The 23,065-nt window shown below is 43.4% G+C and overlaps 1 protein-coding gene across 1 annotated transcript in view; it reads right to left on the bottom strand.

The window, feature by feature from the left end:
- Positions 1–1,127: 1,127 nt before the first annotated feature.
- Positions 1,128–23,065, bottom strand: part of LOC114909219 (integrin alpha-M-like) — a 35,688-nt gene continuing 13,750 nt past the window's right edge. The window contains exons 8-33 of the mRNA XM_029246953.1: positions 21,127–21,244; positions 20,374–20,504; positions 19,828–19,976; positions 19,313–19,466; positions 18,628–18,778; positions 18,092–18,165; positions 17,854–17,971; positions 17,059–17,186; positions 16,412–16,558; positions 16,078–16,281; positions 15,753–15,883; positions 7,574–7,716; positions 7,216–7,379; positions 6,179–6,307; positions 5,992–6,065; positions 5,697–5,838; positions 5,360–5,473; positions 4,435–4,514; positions 4,120–4,203; positions 3,824–3,902; positions 3,284–3,382; positions 3,008–3,088; positions 2,640–2,750; positions 2,121–2,228; positions 1,392–1,502; positions 1,128–1,287 (exon numbers count right to left, since the gene is read on the bottom strand). Of these exons, the coding sequence (XP_029102786.1) occupies positions 1,183–1,287; positions 1,392–1,502; positions 2,121–2,228; positions 2,640–2,750; positions 3,008–3,088; positions 3,284–3,382; positions 3,824–3,902; positions 4,120–4,203; positions 4,435–4,514; positions 5,360–5,473; positions 5,697–5,838; positions 5,992–6,065; positions 6,179–6,307; positions 7,216–7,379; positions 7,574–7,716; positions 15,753–15,883; positions 16,078–16,281; positions 16,412–16,558; positions 17,059–17,186; positions 17,854–17,971; positions 18,092–18,165; positions 18,628–18,778; positions 19,313–19,466; positions 19,828–19,976; positions 20,374–20,504; positions 21,127–21,244 (3,129 nt within the window). The 3' untranslated portion in view covers positions 1,128–1,182. The remainder of the gene's footprint in view (positions 1,288–1,391; positions 1,503–2,120; positions 2,229–2,639; positions 2,751–3,007; positions 3,089–3,283; positions 3,383–3,823; positions 3,903–4,119; positions 4,204–4,434; positions 4,515–5,359; positions 5,474–5,696; positions 5,839–5,991; positions 6,066–6,178; positions 6,308–7,215; positions 7,380–7,573; positions 7,717–15,752; positions 15,884–16,077; positions 16,282–16,411; positions 16,559–17,058; positions 17,187–17,853; positions 17,972–18,091; positions 18,166–18,627; positions 18,779–19,312; positions 19,467–19,827; positions 19,977–20,373; positions 20,505–21,126; positions 21,245–23,065) is intronic.

Here is a 23,065-nt window from a genome sequence, read left to right as displayed (position 1 = left end):
ATAAAACGTACATAGTGTGTGAACTGTATCAGTGTCAAGTTATTCATGCAAGTGGTAAAAGCATCAGGCCAATACTACAAAACACTATGGTTCTTAGGGAGCTTTTTTGAACACTAGTGCAGTGCAAGGAGATGTTGGTGGTTTGAAGAATGTGGTTACTGTGTTTTACTTTGTCCTTCTCTTCACCCAATAGGGTTTTATCCATTATTGCTTTTAATCAAAGGCAATTTTTCTTTATACTTTACAGTTATTTATGGGAGTTTTCTAGTATCAAGACATAAAAAGAGACAGTAAAATCCACCTTTTCCAGATGCATGACTGGTCACTCCTTGAAACAGACACATGGCAGTGAATCATAATGATGAATTAGCAGTTGCATATGACTCATTAAACTTATTTCTTTAAAGTGCTTTATTAGTTTTTGCAAGCTCAAAAAAATTACTGTATTTACAACTTAAATTTCATCGCTATGGACTTCTATATTGGCGCTTTAGCTGCACAACTATCCAATGCAACTATATGATTACATCTTATTGGGTTGCAGAAACATGAGGAAATTCGCAGCTGGGTTTAAGAGAGACTGTTTTAAATAAAGAAGATAACAGCCTCCAACCCGTATCCATTTCTCAATGAATGTAAATCAGTATGTAAATATATGTACCATCAAAAGGAGAAAATAATCTCTCACACACACACACATTTTCAGAACCACTTGCCCCATACGGGGTCACGGGGAACTGGAGCCTACCCAGCAACACAGGGCGTAAGGCCGGAGGGAGAGGGGACACACCCAGGACAGGACGCCAGTCCGTCGCAGGGCACCCCAAGCGGGACTTGAACCCCAGACCCACTGGAGAGCAGGGCCCAGTCCAACCCGTTGCGCCACCACAACCCCCATTTATAGAAATACAGCAGATACTAAATAAGGACTTCAGTGGTATTTATAAATTGATCTATAACCGTCCATTTGTACATTATAGCACTTACTGGAACAAGCTAATGCTGAGATCAAGAATGAAGCAAAAAAAGCATATTTTTGTACCTGTCACACATAATGTTCATACAAAAACATGTTGAAATAGTAAATTTCACCTTTTTGGTTTCCAAAATAAAAAAAGCACTTTAAGCAAGAGAATATATTTAGCCATTTGCTATTCTCCTGCTGTTTTGTTTCCTCGTTGTCTATTCAGTAGCTGGGGGGGCACTTGCATTTTCCCCTTCACCTCCATCTGTTTCTCCTCCAGCTTCTTGAACCATCTGGTTATATTTGCTCTTAAAAAATCCCGCCTGAGAAAGAGGAAAGAAAACAGTTATATTCTTACAGGTGTGGTGAAGACAAGGCAGTGTGTCAGACCATGACCAAGGGAGGTATGAAATGGTAAGATGTTCACCTTGTAGAGTCCACCCGCGATCAAAGCCAGCAATAGCAAAGCCCCAAATGCGCCTCCTATGATTTCCTTGGTGAAGTTCGGCTCACTGGACATCTCCACACGTGTCCTAATCTGCAACGAGGAAAATAAGATCATGCGAACTTTTAAATTTTTAACTTTATAGAAATTTAAATAAATAAAAAATGTTGCTATAATTTTTTAGATGATGCTGTTATGACACTTACAGTAAATTAAACGATATTAATACTAATATTGTTGGAATTAATCAAGATTAAAATATAAATAAGAACTTGAAAGGTTCCGGAGAAGCAGTAATATGATGATAATCTAACATGAATTACCATGCTACAGGTAAACACAAGCTCTGCTTATGATAAACATTAATGACAACAATAATTTAACAAAATGAAACTTTTACAAAGATAATTTATTACTATGAGTTCAGTGGTGAAAATTATTAAGTAACACATCAGAACACCACTTTTTAACATAGTTTTACAAAATTATACTGTTTTGGCCGTGTCTTCTTTATATTTGACAAAGCACTGCACTGTTGTGGGTTTCTTTTATTTTTCTCTTGTGCTTCACCTGCTCGATAGTCTCTGTATCAACATCCTATGTCCTACAGGACTTCCTATAGAAACTTGATACATGAATAATTACACTATGTGCGTTTTAATGACTTTTATATTGACAACTAACACCACATTCACAGTATGATGTTATTACCTCAGTGACTGGAATGCTGCTTTGGGGACTCGAGGAAAAATAAATAAACTGGTTTTTGTCAAAATCCATACTTGAGCTACTGACCAAACGTACAGTTGATAGCTGAGTCTGGGCAAGAAGAAAGAGGGCAATTTATTCATATAACACTTACTGACTGGTCATTTCATGATCAGATACTCTGACTCACAGAGTCTCAATCAAGTACACAGTGGACACACACCAAAACACATGGAGAAAATACCCCCCCGCCAAAGGCCTCCACACACAAGTAGTGGGTTAACAATGTTACCTGCTCAACTGTAACTTATCCTTTAATATAAAATAAATGTAAATGCACTTCATGTACTTCACAAAATATGGGTGGCTGGCAGGTTAGTTTGTAGAGCTCCTGCCTTTGAACCTGAAGGTTGCCAGTTCAAATCTCACCTCCAGATGTAGTACCGTTGAGGAAGGTACTGGGACTAAAACTGCGGTTATAAAGATAAAATAGAGTTTCACCACGGTTGAACACCCCATTACCTGTTCAATCCAGCCTGAAGTAACTTCACCGGAAACATTGTAAAACAAGGTTTCATCTTTTCTCAAAAACACCTCACACCGTAGTACTCTGCACACTGCAACTGTACAGTCCTAAGGGAGAACAAGTCAGACAGGAACCGTTTTATACGTGACATTAATCTAAGGAGGAGCCAACACAAGTCAACTTTCTTTCTTTGTGCTTCGGGGTATTTTGACACACAGTGTGAACAAATTTTACTTTGTCAGTAACTATGCTTGACGTACACAGGCTTTTGATCGACATGAGACAACGCTGGAAATAATTATTCGGTGATTAATCTAATGAATAAATATAGAAGAAATGTAATGTATAAGAAATGTTTGCTCACCACATTAGGAGTTTTCCTCAATTTCTCCACAAAATCGGTAAAGGCAGGGTTCTCATCTTTTTGTGCCTTACATCCCATAATCTACAGAATAGTTTTTCATCAACAGAAAATACACATTTTACACTCTGTTTTATACGGAAGATAACTGCATAAAGAATAATAATCTGCATGAATATGTCATGCATTTACCATGTTATACAGCGTTGCACTGTGTTTAGTAAAGGCTGGTACCTGCGCTGGTTGTGCCTGTAGTGTGGTGCCCAATTCCAGACTCACCTGAATGCTGTTTTTATTGGTCCAGATGTCTTTTTCTCCCAGTTTAATTGGGACCTTTATAGTAATTGTTGCATTGAAATCTCTTATATAATTAACAACCTTAAAAAACAAGAAAAAACAGACCTCATTTCTCTTAACTTTTTGCTCAACTATTGTTAGAGTCCAAAGGAGTCACAGCAAGCAATCAGCCAGTTCATGAGCCAGTTCTTCTTTTATTTAATAAAATGTGAATTAAGTCTTTTTTTTTCTGTTTTATGTTCACATTTCTTTATGCTGTACTTGTTTCTTGCTTTAGGTTTCAGTCAAAAGTAAGTTAAGTGGTACTTTTGATGTCACCACATAACACACTAAAAATTACCAAACACTGTATGCTGCAACATCTTCTGTGAAATTTATGAAACATCTGTACTGTTTCCAAACACTCTGGGATTCTGCAGAAAGTCATCCTTCATCCAGTTCAAATGAGTCTGATCTCAACTGTTCACATACAGAACCAGTAGCAATGTAATTAAGAGCAGTGCAAGATGATGGAAAAAATACCTCAAATGACTGCAAAACAGGCTTCTTCAGATCATTTTTTCCAGCAGTGAAGTTTATGTAACTGGTTGATTCCTCTGAGCTTCATGGATTTAAAACAGAAAAAATATGATCAGTGGTCTAACAGAAGGACAACTGAAAATGACTTACACTGTCAATCTACTTTTGTGGATCTACAGTGGCACTGACATTTAAACTGTAATTTCATGAAAAAAAAAACAATTTTTAAAAGAAAAAAGTCTAAACTGCATAATCTCTGGACCACAAAACAATTATAGAAGTGATCAGAAAATGCAAACCTTCTGACAACAGCAAAAATGCTGTATTTTACACCAAGCTGTCTGGTCCGGTAATTTTCCCTCAACGTGTGCAGTTCGTTTCCGCTAAAAGTCACAACATTAAAGAAATACAATTATGTAGTATACATTTGGCCGCAGGAAAAAATCATATACATGACAGTAAGTTACTGATAAGCATCCAAATAACGTGATAATATAATATGACATTGTCACATGATTTTGATGTCTCACTCCCACATGTTTTCAAATAGAGAGATTCACAAAGGAGATGAAATTTATGACAAACATTAGGTGGAGACACAGATGTCCTGTTACCTTGAAGCATTAGCAGTAAACGTCACAGTTCGGTCAAAATTACTGTTTCCATCTATCCCAAAAGATAGAATGAAGAAAACCTAAGACAAGTAGGAAGACATTCAGAATAATGACAAAACTCAACAGTTTGCATGAAATGCAAAACAAGTGTTAACTTTATGAGCCAATAAACTTCTTACAGTGGCTTTCTCTCTGTTCAACATTTGAAATAAACACCATGTTGGCATTCTTACTTTCTTTTTACTGCTTTATTAACTTAAAAATCGCAACCCTGTGTGATTTCCTCACGTTCTACCTCCTGGTCTTCTTCTCATTCTGTCCCTCACGATATCTATTAACTATACTACACATCACATATACCTTTCTGCAGGGTACTACAGAGTCCCAACTGGGACTGAAACACTGGACCTTGTAAAAAGTTCCTCGGCCACGATGTCACCTACTAATCCATATTACAGAGAAAGTACAGAAAGTACAGGTGGAAATTGTGAACAGGTGCTCAAATTTCACGTAATAATGCCCTTAACCAGCTTTTCAACATTTCGCTCTTTCCAGGCCATGACAGTCGCTGATCAGACAACCATGGGTGCAAAATTATGTACCTTTAAAATGATAGACACTGAAAACCTGACACTTTTTAGAACAGTAATCTTTTATAGTTCTCACCAGTTTGCAAAATATTGTGCTAAATAACAGGAAAAAGAGATGGAGCGGAAAATGGGAAATGTGCTCTTATATTTTGAAGAACAGCTAACACCAGGTGTTCTTAACTCTGGACCTGGTGGGTCACAGTTAATGCAGGCTTACAAACTGTCTTCAAATTAGAAATATACACATTATTTTTAAGTCACTGTTTTATTTTATTACTGAACATAAAAGTGGACGTTGACTTGTTGACTCAATGAACCACAAACTGAGAACTAACCTGGGATCCGCTCCTGAAAATGGGCCTGTTGATGTGGCAGGTGCTGATCCCCAGTACAGTGGCTTCTAAACTGTCCACAGCAGTGCACTGAACTCTTGCACTCCTCAAAGGATCCTGAAAGAAGAATGGAAGTCTTTACACTTCATTGTTAACGATGGTACATATTGGCTGCACTGGGTTTCTGTTGCAGCAGCTCGGTGAGTATTAAACACTTCACATTTACATTAATTTTACTTTACAGACGCTATTTTTTTCTCCAAAACGACTTCCTATGAACTCTGTCTAGTGTTACCACACCACACATAAACACACCAATGGCTGAATTGCTCTCCCTCACCTGTACCACAGTAACTCTTCGAAATGACAGTCCTGCTGGGTAGGTGAAAATGACATGACTGTTGTATGAGTTTTCCCCTCTGTTCTCCACTGATACCGACACGTTCAATACCAGCGCTATGCCAACCTGTACCTCAGACACTCTGGGAGAAAGAAGTAGGGAGAAAGTACAGCTTTATACAACTATTCCTCATATTTATCCAAAGTATTATTTTGTAGAAATGCAGTATCAACAGTATTCATTATGTCTGGTCATAAACTGTGGAAAAAGTTTTACATGGCAGTAATTTTCTCACCCTGAGAAATTGAAATCCACTCTGAGATCATCAGTACACTTGCTGTCTGCTCCACAGTCCACCACAAAATCTAACTGACAGTGATGATAGAGCAGTTTATTTACACAGTGAAGAAGTAACAAAATTCGTAAGTAACTAAAGATCAAATGTAACATAAAACTGTATCCATAGTGATGTGAAAACTCACTGGGTGATTTGTGATTTTTGGTAAAAGTGGATCCAAGACTGGAGCAAGTTGGCCTCCTGGATGGGTGCTGTCTACAAAACTCAACCTTAATTCATTTATCAGAGGATTCAGGGCATGTTCTGGGCAGGCCTGGCACATAATACAGGAGAACACATGTCACTTGGGCATAAGGACTGTAAATTTTATTTTTCTAGGTGTACTGTGACAAAATAGATATATACAGATTAGAGGTTTTAAACAAAACACCATCTTGAATGGAATTATTATTATTGTTATTAATTTTATTTTTTATAGAGCGCTCTTCACACGCAGTGACAATCTGTGTTTATACAATGGGTCCCCCTACTTATGAACATTTGAGTAATTAACTTTCCTCTATTACAAACAATTCAAATTACGAACCAAAACTTCACACAATCTGCCAACAGACAGTACACATATAATAAGCCCTTTAAAGTTCAGTTTTCAATTTGTCAGCACCCTGCTACAGGTCTGGTTACGGTTTAATGTTGCTCTCTCTCATTTACAGCAGACCATAAATTCTGAGCCAGTAAAATCAGAATGTGCAGGAGCTTGCACAAGGCTGTTTGCCAGCATGGTTTGTGTTCCTGTCTGAAAGACAATACTGTCATGCATGCAGACATGCGATTCTTAAAGCACATCCAATTAGTCAAATAACATTGTTTTTACCAGTAAATATTACACCAATAGTTGCATGCTAATTTAGATTGGAACAGAATTATATAACTGATAATGATCCCCCCAGGCTATTCCATGTCACATTCTACGATCCAACTTGTCGAGGAACAAACCACCTCTTAGTCCCATTTAAGTTTGTAAGTCAGGGACCAACTGTAATGAACACAACCAAGAGATCCAGATATTTCTGTACTATTTAATAATTGAGAAAATATTTTCCAGACGACATACATACATTCTCTCTAAACACTGGTAACCCCCAAATGCATTTTTCAAACATTTCCTTCAGGTTGTTGAAGAAAATATGAATTAATGTCTGTAGTATTTTTTGTACTTACTGCAATAGAAAACTGATGGTTTTCACAATGATTCTGCTTTTCCCCTTTAATGGTAACAACTTTATTCAAGAATTGTTTTTGAGGAGCGAAACTGGCTCGAGACCGTGCAACATTTCGAGTCGCATCCACAGTCAGAGTGTAATTCACGCTTGCTTCCAGATCACCTATATGCAAGAAAGAGAAGATGTACCCACGAGGAAAGTCAAATGAACATGTTTCCTGAGAACGATTAAATGTCACTCAAGTGTACATCTGTCAATATCTCTGCAGTAATCTGTCAGTTCTTGTACAAACGAAATTTTGGGCCAGCAAAAATCTTTCTTGAACCAACTGACATTCACATTTAATACATATGCACCTTGATACTCTTTCGTACGGCTCGTCATGGTGAAACAGACAGTTGCAGTATTAGAAAGGTCTTTGGAACAATCCTTGATGTCGGTGGGAATTTTGGATGGGTTGAAAGACATGGTGACTGCAACAGAAACCACCGGTCTGGACCTGTTATGAACAATGAATCATATAAAAAACAAACAAACATATTATAACACATGGAACATTCCCAACCCCTCCGCGAACCGCCACCTTACTGAGGTGGAGGGGTTTGAGTGCCTGAATGATCTCAGGAGCTATGTTGCCTGGGGCTATATGCCCCTGGTAGGGTCTCCCAAGGCAAACAGGTCCTGGGTGACAGACGAGACAAAGCGCGGTTCAAAATCCCTTTATGACTATTAAATCAAGGATCTCGTTCACCCCGCCTGGTATGGGGTCACCGGGGGCCCACCCTGGAGCCAGGCCTGGGGGAGGGGGGCTCGCATGCGAGCGCCTGGTGGCCAGGTCTATGCCCACGGGGCCTGGCCGGGCTTAGTCTGAAGCCATGACGTGGAGCCGCTCTTCGGTGGGCTCACCACCTGCCGGAGAGGACATAAGGGGCCGGTGCGTTGTGATTTGGGCGGTGGTCGGGGCCGAGTGCCCGGCCGACCCAAACCTCGGACGCCAACTCTGGCTTTTGGGACTTGGAATGTCACCTCACTGGTGGGGAAGGAGCCTGAGCTAGTGCAGGAGGTTGAGAGATACCGTCTAGATATAGTCGGGCTCACTTCCACTCACAGCTTGGGTTCTGGAACCACTCTTCTCGATCAAGTAAGTAAGTAAGTAGAGCTTTATTGTCATTCCACTACATGTGTGGACATACAGTGGGACGAAATGTCGTGTCTCGCAGGACCACGGTGCTGTGTAAATAAGCATAAATATAAACATACAACACTAGACATAAGGACAGCTTTTAGACCTACATAACTAATTTACTAAGTCGGTAATCTGAAATTAGTGCAAATATACATATACTATAAACAGTTAACTATACAAGTACTTTCATAATAACTGTACATGATATTGTGCAATAGAGGTATTTAAGAAGGAATAGTGCAATATGATTTGTAGTGCATTCATGTCACGTCCCACAGGGTCACTGCCCCTCCTGGTCAGAGGCGGCGCCACTCAGTGCTGCTAGTTAATGCTTACGTATCACCTCACAGTCTCGTAGGACACGGAGGTATAAAAGGAGCCAGCGGAGCAGAACTACTCGCGGATTCTTAATCAGCGGTTCTCTTGTGCTCCCTTGGCGATTAGTAGTCTCTTGTTCCATCAGTCTGTTTTCTAGGTGTTGATGTTCCAGTCCCGGGTGCCCGACCTGTCAGTCCCTGCCTCTTGTCCTCCAGTCCTGGTCCATCGTTCCTGTCCGGTATTTCGTCACGTCTCGGGGTTGTGGTCAAACTCACTGAATAGCGTTTCACTGTTCACCGTAGTTCAAACATCGTGTGTGTTTCCTGGTCTCGTGTTTCCTGTTTCACTTTCACCGAGTGTCTTACAATACGCACAGTGCACTTCTAACATCACACTGCACGTGAGGTCATTTTGTACTTCGTCTGTGTTCGGACGTAATAGCAACGTGCGTCCGTGTCGGACTCCCGTCCGGACGCTACAATTCACAAGTAAACATTTGTGTTATCTTATTAAGTCCTTGTAACATTGGGGGTTTTATAAGAAAGTGTCTGGTGCATATAGAGAAAAAAGTGTGTTTCTACAGTTGGTTTGCATATGGAAAGGAAAAGAGTGTGTTTCCACAGGAGGTTTCCAACAGTTTACATGTGGTGCGTGTGGTGTGGTGGGTTGGGGGGGAAGAGTGGATCCTGGTTTCAGGAGCTAAGGTTGTGGATGAGGTTTCAGAGGGTGGCAAGGTGATTGCAATTGAGGGCTCTCACAGCCTGGGGGAAAAAGCTGTTGAGCAGTCTGGCAGAGCGGGCTCTGATGCTCCGATACCGTCTTCCTGATGGCAAGAGCTGGAAGAGACTGTGAGAGGGATGAGTGGGGTCTTTCACGATACTGGATACTGGCTTTACTGGAGCATCGTGCAAGGAAAATGTCCAGAATGGAGGGGAGAGGGGCACCGATGATCTTTGCAGCTGTGTTCACTGTCCGCTGTAGGGTCTTGCGGTCTGCTGCACTACAGTTCCCGTACCAGACAGTGATGCAGCTGGTTAGCACACTCTCAATTGTTCCCCTATAGAATGTGGTGAGGATGGGAGGAGGGAGACTTGCTCTTTTAAGTCGGCACAGGAAGTGGAGCCGCTGTTGCGCCTTCTTGGAGAGTGATGTAGTGTTGGTGGGCCGGGTGAGGTCTTCTGTAATGTGTACCCCCAGGAATTTAGTGCTGCTGACTCTCTCCACAGTCGAGCTGTCGATGGTCAGTGGGGGGTGGTCAACAGAGTTCTTCCTGAAGTCCATCACAACCTCCTTTGTCTTACTCACGTTGAGGGACAGGTTGTTTGCACCACACCATTCAACTAGTTGTGCCACTTACTCTCTGTAGGGTGTTTCATCATTGTTGCTGATGAGACCTACTACTGTTGTGTCATCAGCAAACTTGATGATGTGGTTGGAGCTGAACTTGGCAGTGCAGTCGTGGGTCAGCAGCGTAAAGAGCAGCGGGCTGAACACACAGCCTTGTGGGGCACCTGTGCTCAGTGTGGTAGTGCTGGAGGTGTTGTGGCCGACACGGACTGACTGAGGTCTTCCGGTTAGAAAGTCCAGGATCCAATTACAGAGGGAGGCATTTAGGCCAAGCAGGTTTAGTTTGCTGATGAGCTGTTGTGGGATTATTGTGTTGAATGCTGAGCTGAAGTCGATGAACAGCAATCTAACATAAGAGTCTTTGTTTTCCAAGTGGGTGAGAGCCAGGTGGAGAGTGGAGGAGATGGCATCGTCCGTAGAGCGGTTTGGACGGTATGCAAATTGGAGCGGGTCAAGTGTGTTGGGGAGATTGGATTTGATATGGTGCATGACTAACCTCTCAAAGAACTTCATCATGATTGGGGTCAGTGCTATGGGACGATAGTCATTCAGGCAGGACACAGGTGACTTCTTTGGTACTGGGATAATGGTGGTGGACTTGAGACATGTGGGGACAACTGCTTGGCTTAATGAGATGTTAAAGATGTCTGTTAAGACATCTGTCAGTTGTTCAGCACAGTCCCTCAGTACTCGGCCTGGTATGTTGTCAGGACCTGCAGCCTTGCGTGGGTTAACCCTAGATAGGGTCTTCCTTACATTGACTGGAGACAGATAGAGCACCTGGTCATTGGGAGGTGTGGTTAGTTTGTGTGCAGACTTGTCATTCTGCATTTCAAACCGTGCATAGAACTCATTAAGTGCATCTGGGAGGGATGTGTCGTCATCACAGGCCTGTGGCAGGGGCTTGTGGTCTGTGATGGTCTGAATAGCTTGCCACAGACTCCGTGTGTCCTTGCTGTCACTGAAGTGATTATTGATTTTTAGTGCATATAACCGTTTTGCTTTCTTGATGCCACGGGACAGGTTAGCTCTTGCTGTTTTGAGGACTGCTTTGTCTCCCGATCTGAATGGGTCATCACGGGTCTTTAGCAGCCCACAGACCTCTGCTGTCATCCATGGTTTCTGGTTGGCACGTGTGGTGATGGTCTTGGTGACTGTCACATCATCAATGCACTTTTTGATGTAAGCAGTCACTGTTTCAGTGTATTCTTGCAGGTCTGTGTGGTCATGGTAGGTGGCTGCCTCTTTAAACATGTTCCAGTCTGTGTCCTGGAAGCAGTCCTGTAGTGCTGAGGTAGCATCGTCTGGCCATACTGTGATCTGCTTTTGGACTGGTTTGGCAAGTTTGAGAAGTGGTTTGTATGCTGGAATTAGCATAACAGAGATGTGGTCTGAGTACCCGAAATGGGGGCGGGGTGCAGCTTTGTACACATTTTTTACTGTTGTATAAACCAAGTCCAATGTGTTGTTTTCTCTTGTTGCAAAGTTCACGTCTTGGTAGAGCTTTGGCAAGACTGTCTTTAAGTTTGCGTGATTAAAGTCACCGGATATTATGAAAAAGCCGTCAGGGTTATTTGTCTGTTGCTCGCTGATAGCGCTGTACAGTTCGCGAAGCGCGTCCTTAGCGTTTGCACAAGGGGGTATGTACACAGCAACGATGACAATGGCTGTGAACTCCCTCGGCAGATAGAAGGGTGGGCACTTCACAATTATAAACTTCACCAGCGATGAGCAGTGTTTTGAAACTAACACAGCATTGTTGCACCATTCCTTGTTAATATATACACACAAGCCGCCACCGCGAGTCTTACCAGACAGTGCTGTATCTCTGTCCGCTCGGTAGCATGTTAGCCCGTGCAGCTGAATGGCGGAGTCTGGGATGTTGTTGTTTAGCCACGTTTCGGTAAGAACAAACACGTAGCACTCTCTTGTCTCACGCTTGTAGTCCGGCAGAGTCGAATTAGGTCCAGTGTATTTTCTAGTGAGCGTACATTTGACAGCAAGATTGTTGGAAGAGCTGGTCTTGTGGGGTTAGCCTTTAGCCTAGCTCATATGCCTCCGCGCTTGCTGCGTTTGCGTCCCCTCTCACACCGCTTGCGGCACCTCCTTGTGCGGGTAGCAGCCTTAGCGAGTCCGCGGTCATGGGGTCTGGCTTCCGCAGTAAACAAAGGCCTCAGCTTCTCAGTAGTTATTGGTGATGGACGATGGTTACCTGCATTGCCGATTTCCAGAAGACGCTGGCGATCGTAGACATATTGCAGTGTAGCTTTCTGATGTTTCTGTTGTATTTCCTCTGGTTTTGAGGACGAAGGGACAAGACTAACTGACATTAAAACACCGTTTTTAGGACCCGGAGCAGCTGCTGCGTCTGACCGCGCCGCCATCTTGGAATCAAGGGTGGACTCTCCACTATTCTGGCGTTGCGCAGGGTGAGAGGCGGCGGCTGGTGTGGGCTTATTAATAGCCTCCCAGTTCAGCCGCCATGTGTTGGAGTCTACCCCGGTGAATGAGAGGGTCGCCTCCCTACGCCTTCGGGTCAGGGAACGGTCTCTCACTGTCATTTGTGCTTATGCGCCTAGCGGCAGTGTAGAGTACCCGGCCTTTTTAGAGTGCCTGGGGGGCGTGCTGGAAAGTGCTCCCACTGGGGACTCTGTCATTCTACTGGGGGACTTTAACGCCCACGTGGGCAGCGACAGTGACACCTGGATGGGCGTGATTGGGAGGAACGGCCTCCCTGATCTGAACCCGAGTGGTGAGTTGTTACTGGATATCTGTGCTAGTCACGGTTTGTCCATAACAAACACCATGTTCATGCATAAGGGTGTCCATCAGTGCACTTGGCACCAGGACACCCTAGGTCGGAGGTCGATGATCGACTTTGTAGTCGTTTCTTCTGACCTTCGGCCATATGTCTTGGACACTCGGGTGAAGAGAGGGGCTGAGCTGTCAACTGATCACCACCTGGTGGTGAGTTGGATTCGATGGCGGGGGAAAAAGCTGGACAGACCTGGCAGGCCCAAATGCATAGTTAGGGTCTGTTGGGAACGTTTGGCGGAGGCCCCTGTCAGAGAGGTCTTCAACTCCCACCTCTGACAGAGCTTCAACCAGGTCCCGAGGGAGACTGGGGACATTGAGTCCGAATGGACTATGTTCCACACCGCCATTGTCGAGGCGGCGGTTTGGAGCTGCGGCCATAAAGTCTCCGGTGCCTGTCGTGGCGGCAATCCCCGAACACGGTGGTGGACACCGGAGGTAAGGGATGCCGTCAAGCTGAAGAAGGAGTTCTATCAGGCCTGGCTGGCTCATGGGACTCCTGAAGCAGCTGATGGGTACCGGCGGGCCAAACGGAGCGCGGCTCTGGCAGTCGCCGCGGCAAAAACTCGGGCCTGGGAGGAGTTCGGTGAGGCCATGGAGGAAGACTTTCGGTCGGCCTCAAAGAGATTCTGGCAAACCATCCGGCAACTCAGAGGGGGGAAGCAGTGTTCCGCCAACACTGTTTACAGTGGAAGTGGTGCGCTGCTGACCTCAACTGAGGATGTCCTCGGGCGGTGGAAGGAGTACTTTGAGGATCTCCTCAATCCCTCCGACACGCCTTCCGTAGAGGAAGCTGAGGCTGGGGACTTGGAGGGGGACTCGTCCATTACCCTGGCTGAAGTTGCTGAGGTAGTCAAAAAACTCCTCGGTGGCAAGGCTCCGGGGGTGGATGAGATCCGCCCCGAGTTTCTCAGGTCTCTGGATGTTGTGGGGCTGTCTTGGCTGACACGCCTCTGCAGCATCGCGTGGAGTTCGGGGACGGTGCCTCTGGACTGGCAGACCGGGGTGGTGGTCCCTCTTTTCAAGATGGGGGACAGGAGATTGTGTTCTAACTATAGGGGGATCACACTCCTTAGCCTCCCTGGGAAAGTCTGTGCTGGGGTACTGGAGAGGAGAATCCGACTGATAGTCGAACCTCGGATACAGGAGGAGCAATGCGGTTTTCGCCCTGGCCGTGGAACACTGGACCAGCTCTATACCCTCACTAGGGTGTTGGAGGGGTCATGGGAGTTTGCCCAACCAGTCCATATGTGTTTTGTGGACCTGGAGAAGGCATTCGACCGTGTCCCTCGTGGCATCCTGTGGGAGGTACTTCGGGATTATAGGGTTCAGGGCTCATTGGGGGGAGCTCCTCCCTCAAGTGGAGGAGTTTAAGTATCTCGGGGTCTTGTTCACGAGTGAGGGAAAAATGGAGCGGCAGGTTGACGGACGGATCGGTGCGGCGTCCGCAGTAATGCGGTCATTGTACCGGTCTGTTGTGGTGAAGAAGGAGCTGAGTCGTAAGGCGAAGCTCTCAATTTACCGGTCGATCTACGTTCCTACCCTCACTTATGGTCATGAACTCTAGATCATGACTGAAAGAATGAGATCGTGGATACAAGCGGCAGAAATGAGTTTCCTCCGCAGAGTGGCTGGGCGCACCCTTAGGGATAGGGTGAGGAGCTCAGTCACCCGGGAGGAGCTCGGAGTAGAGCCGCTGCTCCTCCGCATCGAGAGGAGCCAGTTGAGGTGGCTCGGGCATCTGTTCCGGATGCCTCCTGGACCCCTCCCTGGGGAGGTGTTCCGGGCATGTCCCACTGGGAGGAGGCCTCGGGGCAGACCCAGGACACGTTGGAGAGACTACATCTCCCAGCTGGCCTGGGAACGCCTTGGGGTTCCCCCAGAGGAGCTGGAGGAGGTTTGCGGGGAGACGGAAGTCTGGGGGGCTCTGCTTAGACTACTCCCCCTGTGACCCGGTCCCGGATAAGCGGAGGAAGATGGATGGATGGATGGGACATTCCCAATGTCACGACCACAAACGCACCTCAACCAGCAGCACCTGGCTCCAATTAAGCACCTGGCATTAATCGGAGCACTCGGCTACTAAAAACACCTTTCAGCCTCTTTTTAGTTGCAGAATCTCATTGAGACAACCGTCCCCTCTGCGCCAATGATACTCATTGCATTCCATGTCCTGTTCCCCTTCGTCCTCGTATCCTGTTCTTCATTCCCTAGCTCCTGATCATTCGCCTTGCCTCCCAACTTCAACTATGGATCTTCGCTCTCACCCTGACTGCTGATTGACCCACTTTTCACCCATCCCCAACAACGAGAACATGTCTGATCCCTTGGTTCTAAATAAATGATCCTGCACTTGGGTCCAGCCTCCTCTGCCTCCTCCGTTCTCCATGACTGAAGATTCCCCCAGCGACATGGACCCAGCAAAGATCGAACCACTGCTGCAGGTTGTCTTTGCCCACAGAGCAGGCCTCGGATCCCATTAGCAGATGCTGAAACAACTGATCGGTTCCCTGGAGGAGTTCTTAGCTCTGCTCCAACAGAAAAAGGATCCAAGGAACAAGACAATGCCCGCTTCTGTGCCAGAGACCTCAAAGAGGTTTCTTACTGGAGCAACTTAAGATAAGTACTTTGTTCAAGGGTCACGGGTACTACAGCTAGAGGTAGGATTGAAACCTGTAACATATGGGTCCAAAGGAAGCAGCTCTAACCACCAGTATTATTTTCACTTGCATTATTTAGCCTTAGTGTTTCAGTATCTTGTATCAGGAACAGAAGTTTGAGGAATACAGTGCACCCCTTCAATCAAACTGTTTAGTCATAAAACTTATAGCAAGGGCCGTGTTGCTAGAGCTTCTGAATGTAATGTGTACCTGAACAGCAGGACCTTTCCCCTCGACCCCACTGCAATGTCTGTCAGCCTGTCTCCACTCTGGTCCAGAGATCCACTGATTGACTGGCCGAAATATCGAAGCCCCGACTCAACGTTTGAACCCTGGATTCTCTGCAGGTAGCGACAGAGGGATGCAGCGACAGTCAGAGGTAGAAGAGTTACAAGGAAAAGGTGTGAGAGAAATCAGAAACTACATATACTACAGTAACTCATAAGCCTTTAATATCACCATAGTAACAACATGGTATTATCATTAACTTTTTGATGCTGCTTTGCTTCCTGTTGCTCCATTTTGCTTCTCTCACCTGAGAGAACACAGGGTTTACTCCGCTTGTCGTTCCAGAGAAGATGTACACGCTTCCCTGGCCATTGTTCTCCATGGGGGCTCCTACAGCCACATCAGTGATGCCATCGCCATCCAAGTCAGCAAGTGCAGCCAGAGAAGTGCCAAACCTGCCCCTCATTCCTGCCACCCCCACCAAGGGCTGAGGTGTACACATGTCTTTGGACTGCAGAGAATTTTACAGACATGAATCTTTAAAGAGTACTTTCAGTAAACTGAGCTTATGATAAAAGAGATACAGGCACACAGGTAACACTACAAGTGCTGCAGCTCATGAGAAGAACATCAACCTATACCCTCATCCGGAAGGCACAGACGGTGACTTCTCCCTCGCTGTCTCTCTGTGCATCTGTGTACATTGGAGCCGAAATAAGCAGTAAATCTGCGTAGGAGTCTGAATCCAAGTCCACAGCGCACAGCTCTGCCCCAAAATATGAACCAATCTGAAAGGTAAGGTACATTTAAAAATCCAGTTATTTGAAAATGACATCATGCTTAAAAAACATAGCTTTTTAGTTGAGAAGGCATACGGGGTAAATTAAAAATAAATAAAATACAAAAGTACAGTACATGTTCAAAATTTTAGAGGAGCCAAAAGCAATTTGTGATACAGCACTGTAAACCTCAACAATTTAACATATAATTAACCCTTGATAGATAAAATGCTGTTGCACAGAGGAAGAAGACCCAAGAAGATTTCCAGGATATGCTTCATTTGAGTGCTGAACATAAGGCCTTGATATTGTGTGCACCCTGGACAGGAAACCAGGCCATCACAAGGGAAGTTCTTTCTCTCTCTTTCACACACACATGCATGCACACACCGGGCGGAACCAGAGAACCCAGACGAAAGTCTTGTGACCAAGAAAAAAATGTGCAAAATGCACATTACACTTAGTGATGTGTCCATTATGCACTTAACAGTGTACAAAACAAGACCAACCTGCTTGCTCTCAAGCATCTTCTCTGCTTGATCTGAAAATATAACAACCGCTCCTTTGTGCTGATACCGTGGGGCTCCCAAAATAACAATATTTTTGTTTCTTAGCTTAGCAACAGCCATGGAGTAACCTAAAAGAGAGAAAAACAACTCAAAACTTTTTATGAGTGAAAAGGGAATTCGATGTCTGCATTTTGTCATTGAGTAGACAATGTCTCTGTGCTATAAATGGAAATGGAGATAATAAGCTTTTTCATTCATCTGTCCATTAATTTCATTGTCAGTGGACTGGCCACCTTCTTTTCCTCTGGAAAACCGTGCATCGTGAGTGGTTTTCATTGCATGTGAGCCTTTCAATATGTGAGTCTTCCATGGGATTTGTAGATCAGACAGCAACATAACATTCTCTCAAACCGATTTGATTTGGACAAGGTTGAAACAAAGACAGACGTCCTTTTTCACAGGCATTTGCACATAAAGCATTAATGATAGAAGGTTTGTGATGGTCCCCAGATAGACTTTCCCTAATATGAGCAGACTAACCCTAACCCTTTGGGCGAAGGCACTGTTGTGATGACTATTTCTCTGATGCTGCATTATCTGAACTTTTATAATGTTTCTCTCTAGGAGAAGCAGAATATTATCTTGTTCTGCATATTAAAGGATCACATGCAATCATTTCAATAATTGTCAAATTCCAGTTCAGCTTCAGTAACACTCATTTTTCAGTGAAGCAACTAAATTACAGAGCAAAAGCCGATACGCAACATCAACATAAATGAGAGTGGTGTGTCGTACCCAGATAACTGTTAGCTTCCATTTGGCTACTGTTATGAAAAGTGGGTCCTCGTGCTGAGATTTTCTGGAAACCTCCCCTCCAGTCCAGAGCTCCCACTGTCCCCATCAGAAGGTCTCCCTAAAGGACATAAACACTTTCTGAATGGGAGGTATTCAAGAAATATATTCAGCAGTCACAGATACCAAATTAACATTAAAAATATTGAAAGTGATGTATTTTTGGAGTAACGTTGCGTACCGAGGGCAGTAAAACTGAGCTAAATCCCTCTTGGGCTAATTCCATGTGAAAAGATGCACCAGAAGTTTGAGTACCTGAAGAAAGTGGAAAAGTGAGATTGTTATTAATTTAATATATATTTCCCCCCATACAAAGTTAAATAAATCTTGAAATTCTTAACCATTCAAAATTCTTTTTGAATCTTAAGTGATTCAAAGGAGCTATGCAATGTAACCATCATACACAACAGTCTGAAGCCACTTGTGCCGAGTGGGGTTGTGGCAAACCGGGGTCTAACCCAGCAGCACATGGGGGGGAGGGGGCACACTCCAGACAGGATGCCAATCTGGCACAAGGCACCCCAGGCAGGACTTGAACCCCAGACCCACCAGAGAGTAGGCACAGGCCAAACCCACCATGCCACTGCACATCGCTGCACAGCATAACCCTAAAACATGAAAATACAAAAATCAAATGAAAACTGTGGGGCCTGAAAAAGAGCTAAAGAGACAAGCAGTTAAAAAGTCGCTAATATGCATAATATAGAACAACTGTACCCTCAATGGCAAAAATATTCTTCTGTAGAGTATCTCTTAGTTTGTCCAAAGCTTGGAAGTTGTCCACTCGAAACAGGTGACTGTCTATGGGTTTGGAGGCGATAGTTTCCAGTTCCTGTCTTGCGTTCGGTTGTCGAAAGGCCGAGCCCACCTGCAGGGACAAGAGATAATTAATATATTGGTATATTCTGTTTGAAAAACAGTGTGAAAATCACTCACAGGATTTTCCTACAACAAGTAAGATACTTAGCAGTAAATGAAAAAAGACAAAATCATATGAAATCATATCAAGGGAAACTTCATATATCTTGTATATATATTTTTACACATGTCTTGTAACTTCTATCACTTTGAAGCTGTGTGTTGATTTTATTTTTAGTCAATTAATTATTGCAAGGGGGGTGTGATGGTGCAGTGGGCTTGGTTGGGTTTCACTCTCTGGGGGGTCTGGGGTTCGAGTCCCACTTGGGCTGCCTTGGGGTGGACCAGTGTCCTGTCCTGGGCGTGTCCAGTCCCCCTCCACCATGGCACCCTGCCCTGCCGGGCCAGGATCTGGCTCACTGTGAGCCCAGTCGGGAACAGCGGTTTCTGACTGTGTGTAATTAATGCGATGTTTCATTTACTGTATGTTGTCATCATTTATTTCATGTTTAATCAGTTAGTAATATTAATACTTATGTTGTACCCCAATGGCGTAACGAATTATGTCTTTATCCTCAGCCTCTCGAACAACAACTGAGATAGGTGTGCTGTCTCCAGCAGTCTGTCCATCAGTGATGACCACTAAGACCTTGACAGCTTTTGGTCGGGATCCACTACTAGGCACAAACAGTTCTCTGCTGTAAATGTAAAAAAAAAAAAAAAAAATATGCAGAGGATTAAAAAAAATAAGAATTGAGGCATAGAATCATTCTGTTACGAAAAGGCAGAAAAGAGCTGAAAATTCCTTTCTTCGTTGTATTCATATATAACATTTTCAACAACTTTAAATCTCCAGTTTCCCTTTAATATGACAGCTATACATTACAGTGAGGACACTCCAGGATTTCAGACAAAAATGGATATGAACCCTCCCCTGAACATCTCAGGCACTGCATCACTCTCCTGGCATTTTTAAATTCCCTTTCTGTCATTTAAATGTTCATATGATTTCACAGCACTGTGAAAATACCCATTTCAATTCAATCAGTGCAGACTTACACAACTTTTCTAATCGCAGTAGGAGTGTGGGTCGATCCTCTTTGTTGATTTATTCTATTTATCAGATTCTCCCACAAGCTTCCAAGACGTTTGAAATCACTGAAATCCATATGGATTTCAAACGTGGAAGAATACTGCATTACAGCAAACTGTAACATAAGAAAGACATTGTGCAGTGTCATATCACTGAGGGTCAGTAAGAAAAACATTTAACACTAGTGAAAATGAGAATAGCTAGGTGCAAGATACAATCAACAACTTAGATGCTTCATTTCTACAAAAAATATATCTGAACTGCATGGTGCTCTTATACAATAAGCATCCTTAAACAATGTCTTGGCAAACATTACAACCTTCCAATGTTAACATTTTTCCAAAGGTCTCATATCCTCTTCAGAATCAACCAGATCATAAGGTGACAGTCATTCTATTATGAGTTTGAACCCCAAAACATTTAGAAACTGATAAATTAAGAGAATTAGATCATCATTTGTAATTTATTTTTTCTTGAAGCATTTGTTTAAATGATATGCCAGACAAATTTACCTGACTGTTGCGCTGATTAAATTGTTTGATCAGCTTTATCATAAACTCCTTCATCCGTCCAAAGTCATTGGTGCTTACGCTGCCTGATCCATCTATTAAGAACACAATGTCTGTGCCACTAATAGGACAATCTACAGATGAGGAGAGTAAGAAAATGGAGTTACAAATCAATACAACAGATCTGAAGTATAATCTGTACTGTAACAACCTTTTTACTGTTTTAGGCGGGAAACTTGTTAAATGTAAATAGTTGCATTGTGGGGAATAATGCGAAATGTGGGTGTGCAACCACTGGGGGCACTTCTAGAGAAAATGATGTGTACCAGTGTGTTGGAGGAAAGCCTAGGGGTGCTAAGCAAGAAGTGTGGGTTCTAGAAGGAATGGGGTCCTCAGTCTGAGAGCATTATTGTTGTGTGTGCTGATGTTATAATAAACTGTTTGAGATGAATACTGTCTCTGTGTTCTTCTTCACCCCATCCAAACCCATGGCCTTGCACACCACAGTGTTTTGTGAGTAAAAAAGAATAATATTAAAGCAGTATGCTCATGTTCTTAAGCTAGAACAAGAAACCAACATAAAAATCTGCTTAAAACACCATTATTCTGATAACCATTAACTTCTACACGTGAAGTATAGGGGTTAGTGTTTGCCTAGTAAGACTCCTAAATGAATCCAAGATTTTTTTTTTAAGTGTATGCATCATTTGGCAGCATGTTTACTGTGTTTTACTTTGTCAGTCACTCTTTACTGACCGTTGAGTTTTGGAGGTTGTCCATCACCAATGGGATTGAGTGTCTCACTGAGCTGAAAGCACATTCCATTGTAAGTAGTAATGGCTTCACAATTTCTGGGTATAGTAGGGCCACAGACCTATGAAAAATGTAAATATGGGTAAATTTCCAAACATTAACTGTGTCACTGGTCTGTGTTCATTACGTTCATTCATTTTTTGATTTGAAAGTGAAAAACAAAATGTGAATTACAATGCCTTCATTCGTGATTTGTTTCAAAAATGAAAAACAAATTATAAATTAACTATGTTTAAAAACCATTTTTTGCTCAAAATGTAAAATATTTAAAATATGCTTCATTTACGGTTTCTTGCTGTCTTGTTTTTAACTTGGAGTTATTTCGTTTAGTGGTATTTTTGAAGAACCTGCACGTAAACTAATTAAAACAGGTCATAATCCAGCACTGGCTTCATTGAACATGCTGGATTTGCTCTGAGTTATTAATCATAAGTTAATACGGATCACTAGGTGCTTTTTAAAAGCAACAATAGCGTGACAGTAATGCAGGATGACATGTCCACCGAGAAAATTGGCAGGATTTATTTTTCAGGTGTTACTTCTGAAAAATCTTATTACTAATTAAGCGCAGGTCTTAAAAGCACCATGAAGTTCACATTTATTTATTCAGCAGACATTTTTCTCCAAAGTGACTTCCAATGAACTCTATGTAGTGTTATCAGCCCACACACCTTATTCACCGTGGTGACCTACACTGCTAGATACACTACTTACACTGGGTCACTCATCCATACAGCAGTGCAACACACACACTCTCTCTGTCACTCACACACACTATGGGTTAAACAGAACAGCATGTCTCTGGACTGTGGGAGAAAACCAGAGCACCCAGAGGAGACCCAGGCCACCAGCGCCCAATTTCATCATATGTGTTACATAATTGTTTCTTTTAGCCTCTTTAACTGGACACAGGGAGAACATATAAGCTACCCACAGACTGAGTGGGGATTGTTGTGTTTACTCAATAAACACACTGAGAATGATTTTGTTAACTGGCACGTAGCCTCGTTTAATGTTCACGCTGGGTTTTTACAACCATGTGCTTTTTAGTATCTCCGCTAAATCCGCTTCCTTGCTGCCTCCGTATCCTTCCTGTACCTACCGAACACTTCTGCCCTCTATAGGTAATAACAGAAAACACAACTGATCACCACAGGGATCAAACCCACATCCTCTCGCACCACCCACTTACTGTGGACCAGCAGTGCTACTTGCTGTGCCATCATACCACCCGTTCTAGGTTAGGCTACTTGTTAGATTGGAAATATTGTACACTTTAGGGCATTCAACAAATTTGATATTGTCAGATTTTGATCGCTACACTTTCTATAATTAAACGAAAAGAGAAAATTAATAAACAAGTCCTTATCAAATACAATAAAAAGCAATTTTTCTGCTTTCAGTATTAAATCAAAAAACAAATGAAGGCATCGTAATTCTCATTTTGGTACACACACACCTTCAGAACCATTTGTCCCATACGAGGTCATGGGGAACTGGAGCCTACCCGGTAACACAGGGCGTAAGGCCGGAGGGGGAGGGGACACACCCAGGACGCCAGTCCGTTGCAAGGCACCCCAAGCGGGACTTGAACCCCAGACCCACCAGAGAGCAGGACCGTGGGCCAACCCATTGCGCCACCACACCCCCTCTCATTTTTGTGTTCAATTTCAAATCAAAAAAGTGAACACGACCTACACGAACCATAGTCACGTCACAGTTCTGTTTAGACAAAATATAAAAATCTCAAACTAAAATGAGAAATGGACATGTTAAATTTAATCTAAACTAAAAAATAATTAAAAAAATTAAAATAATCAGGATGGAGAGAAGATTAACCATTAATAGTCACTTTCTGTAAGGGATTAAACGGTTACTACGA

The sequence above is a fragment of the Scleropages formosus genome, chromosome 20 (genome assembly GCF_900964775.1).
Source record: "Scleropages formosus chromosome 20, fSclFor1.1, whole genome shotgun sequence".
NCBI classification, from domain to species: Eukaryota; Metazoa; Chordata; class Actinopteri; order Osteoglossiformes; family Osteoglossidae; genus Scleropages; species Scleropages formosus.
This window is presented reverse-complemented; position numbering and strand designations above follow the sequence as displayed.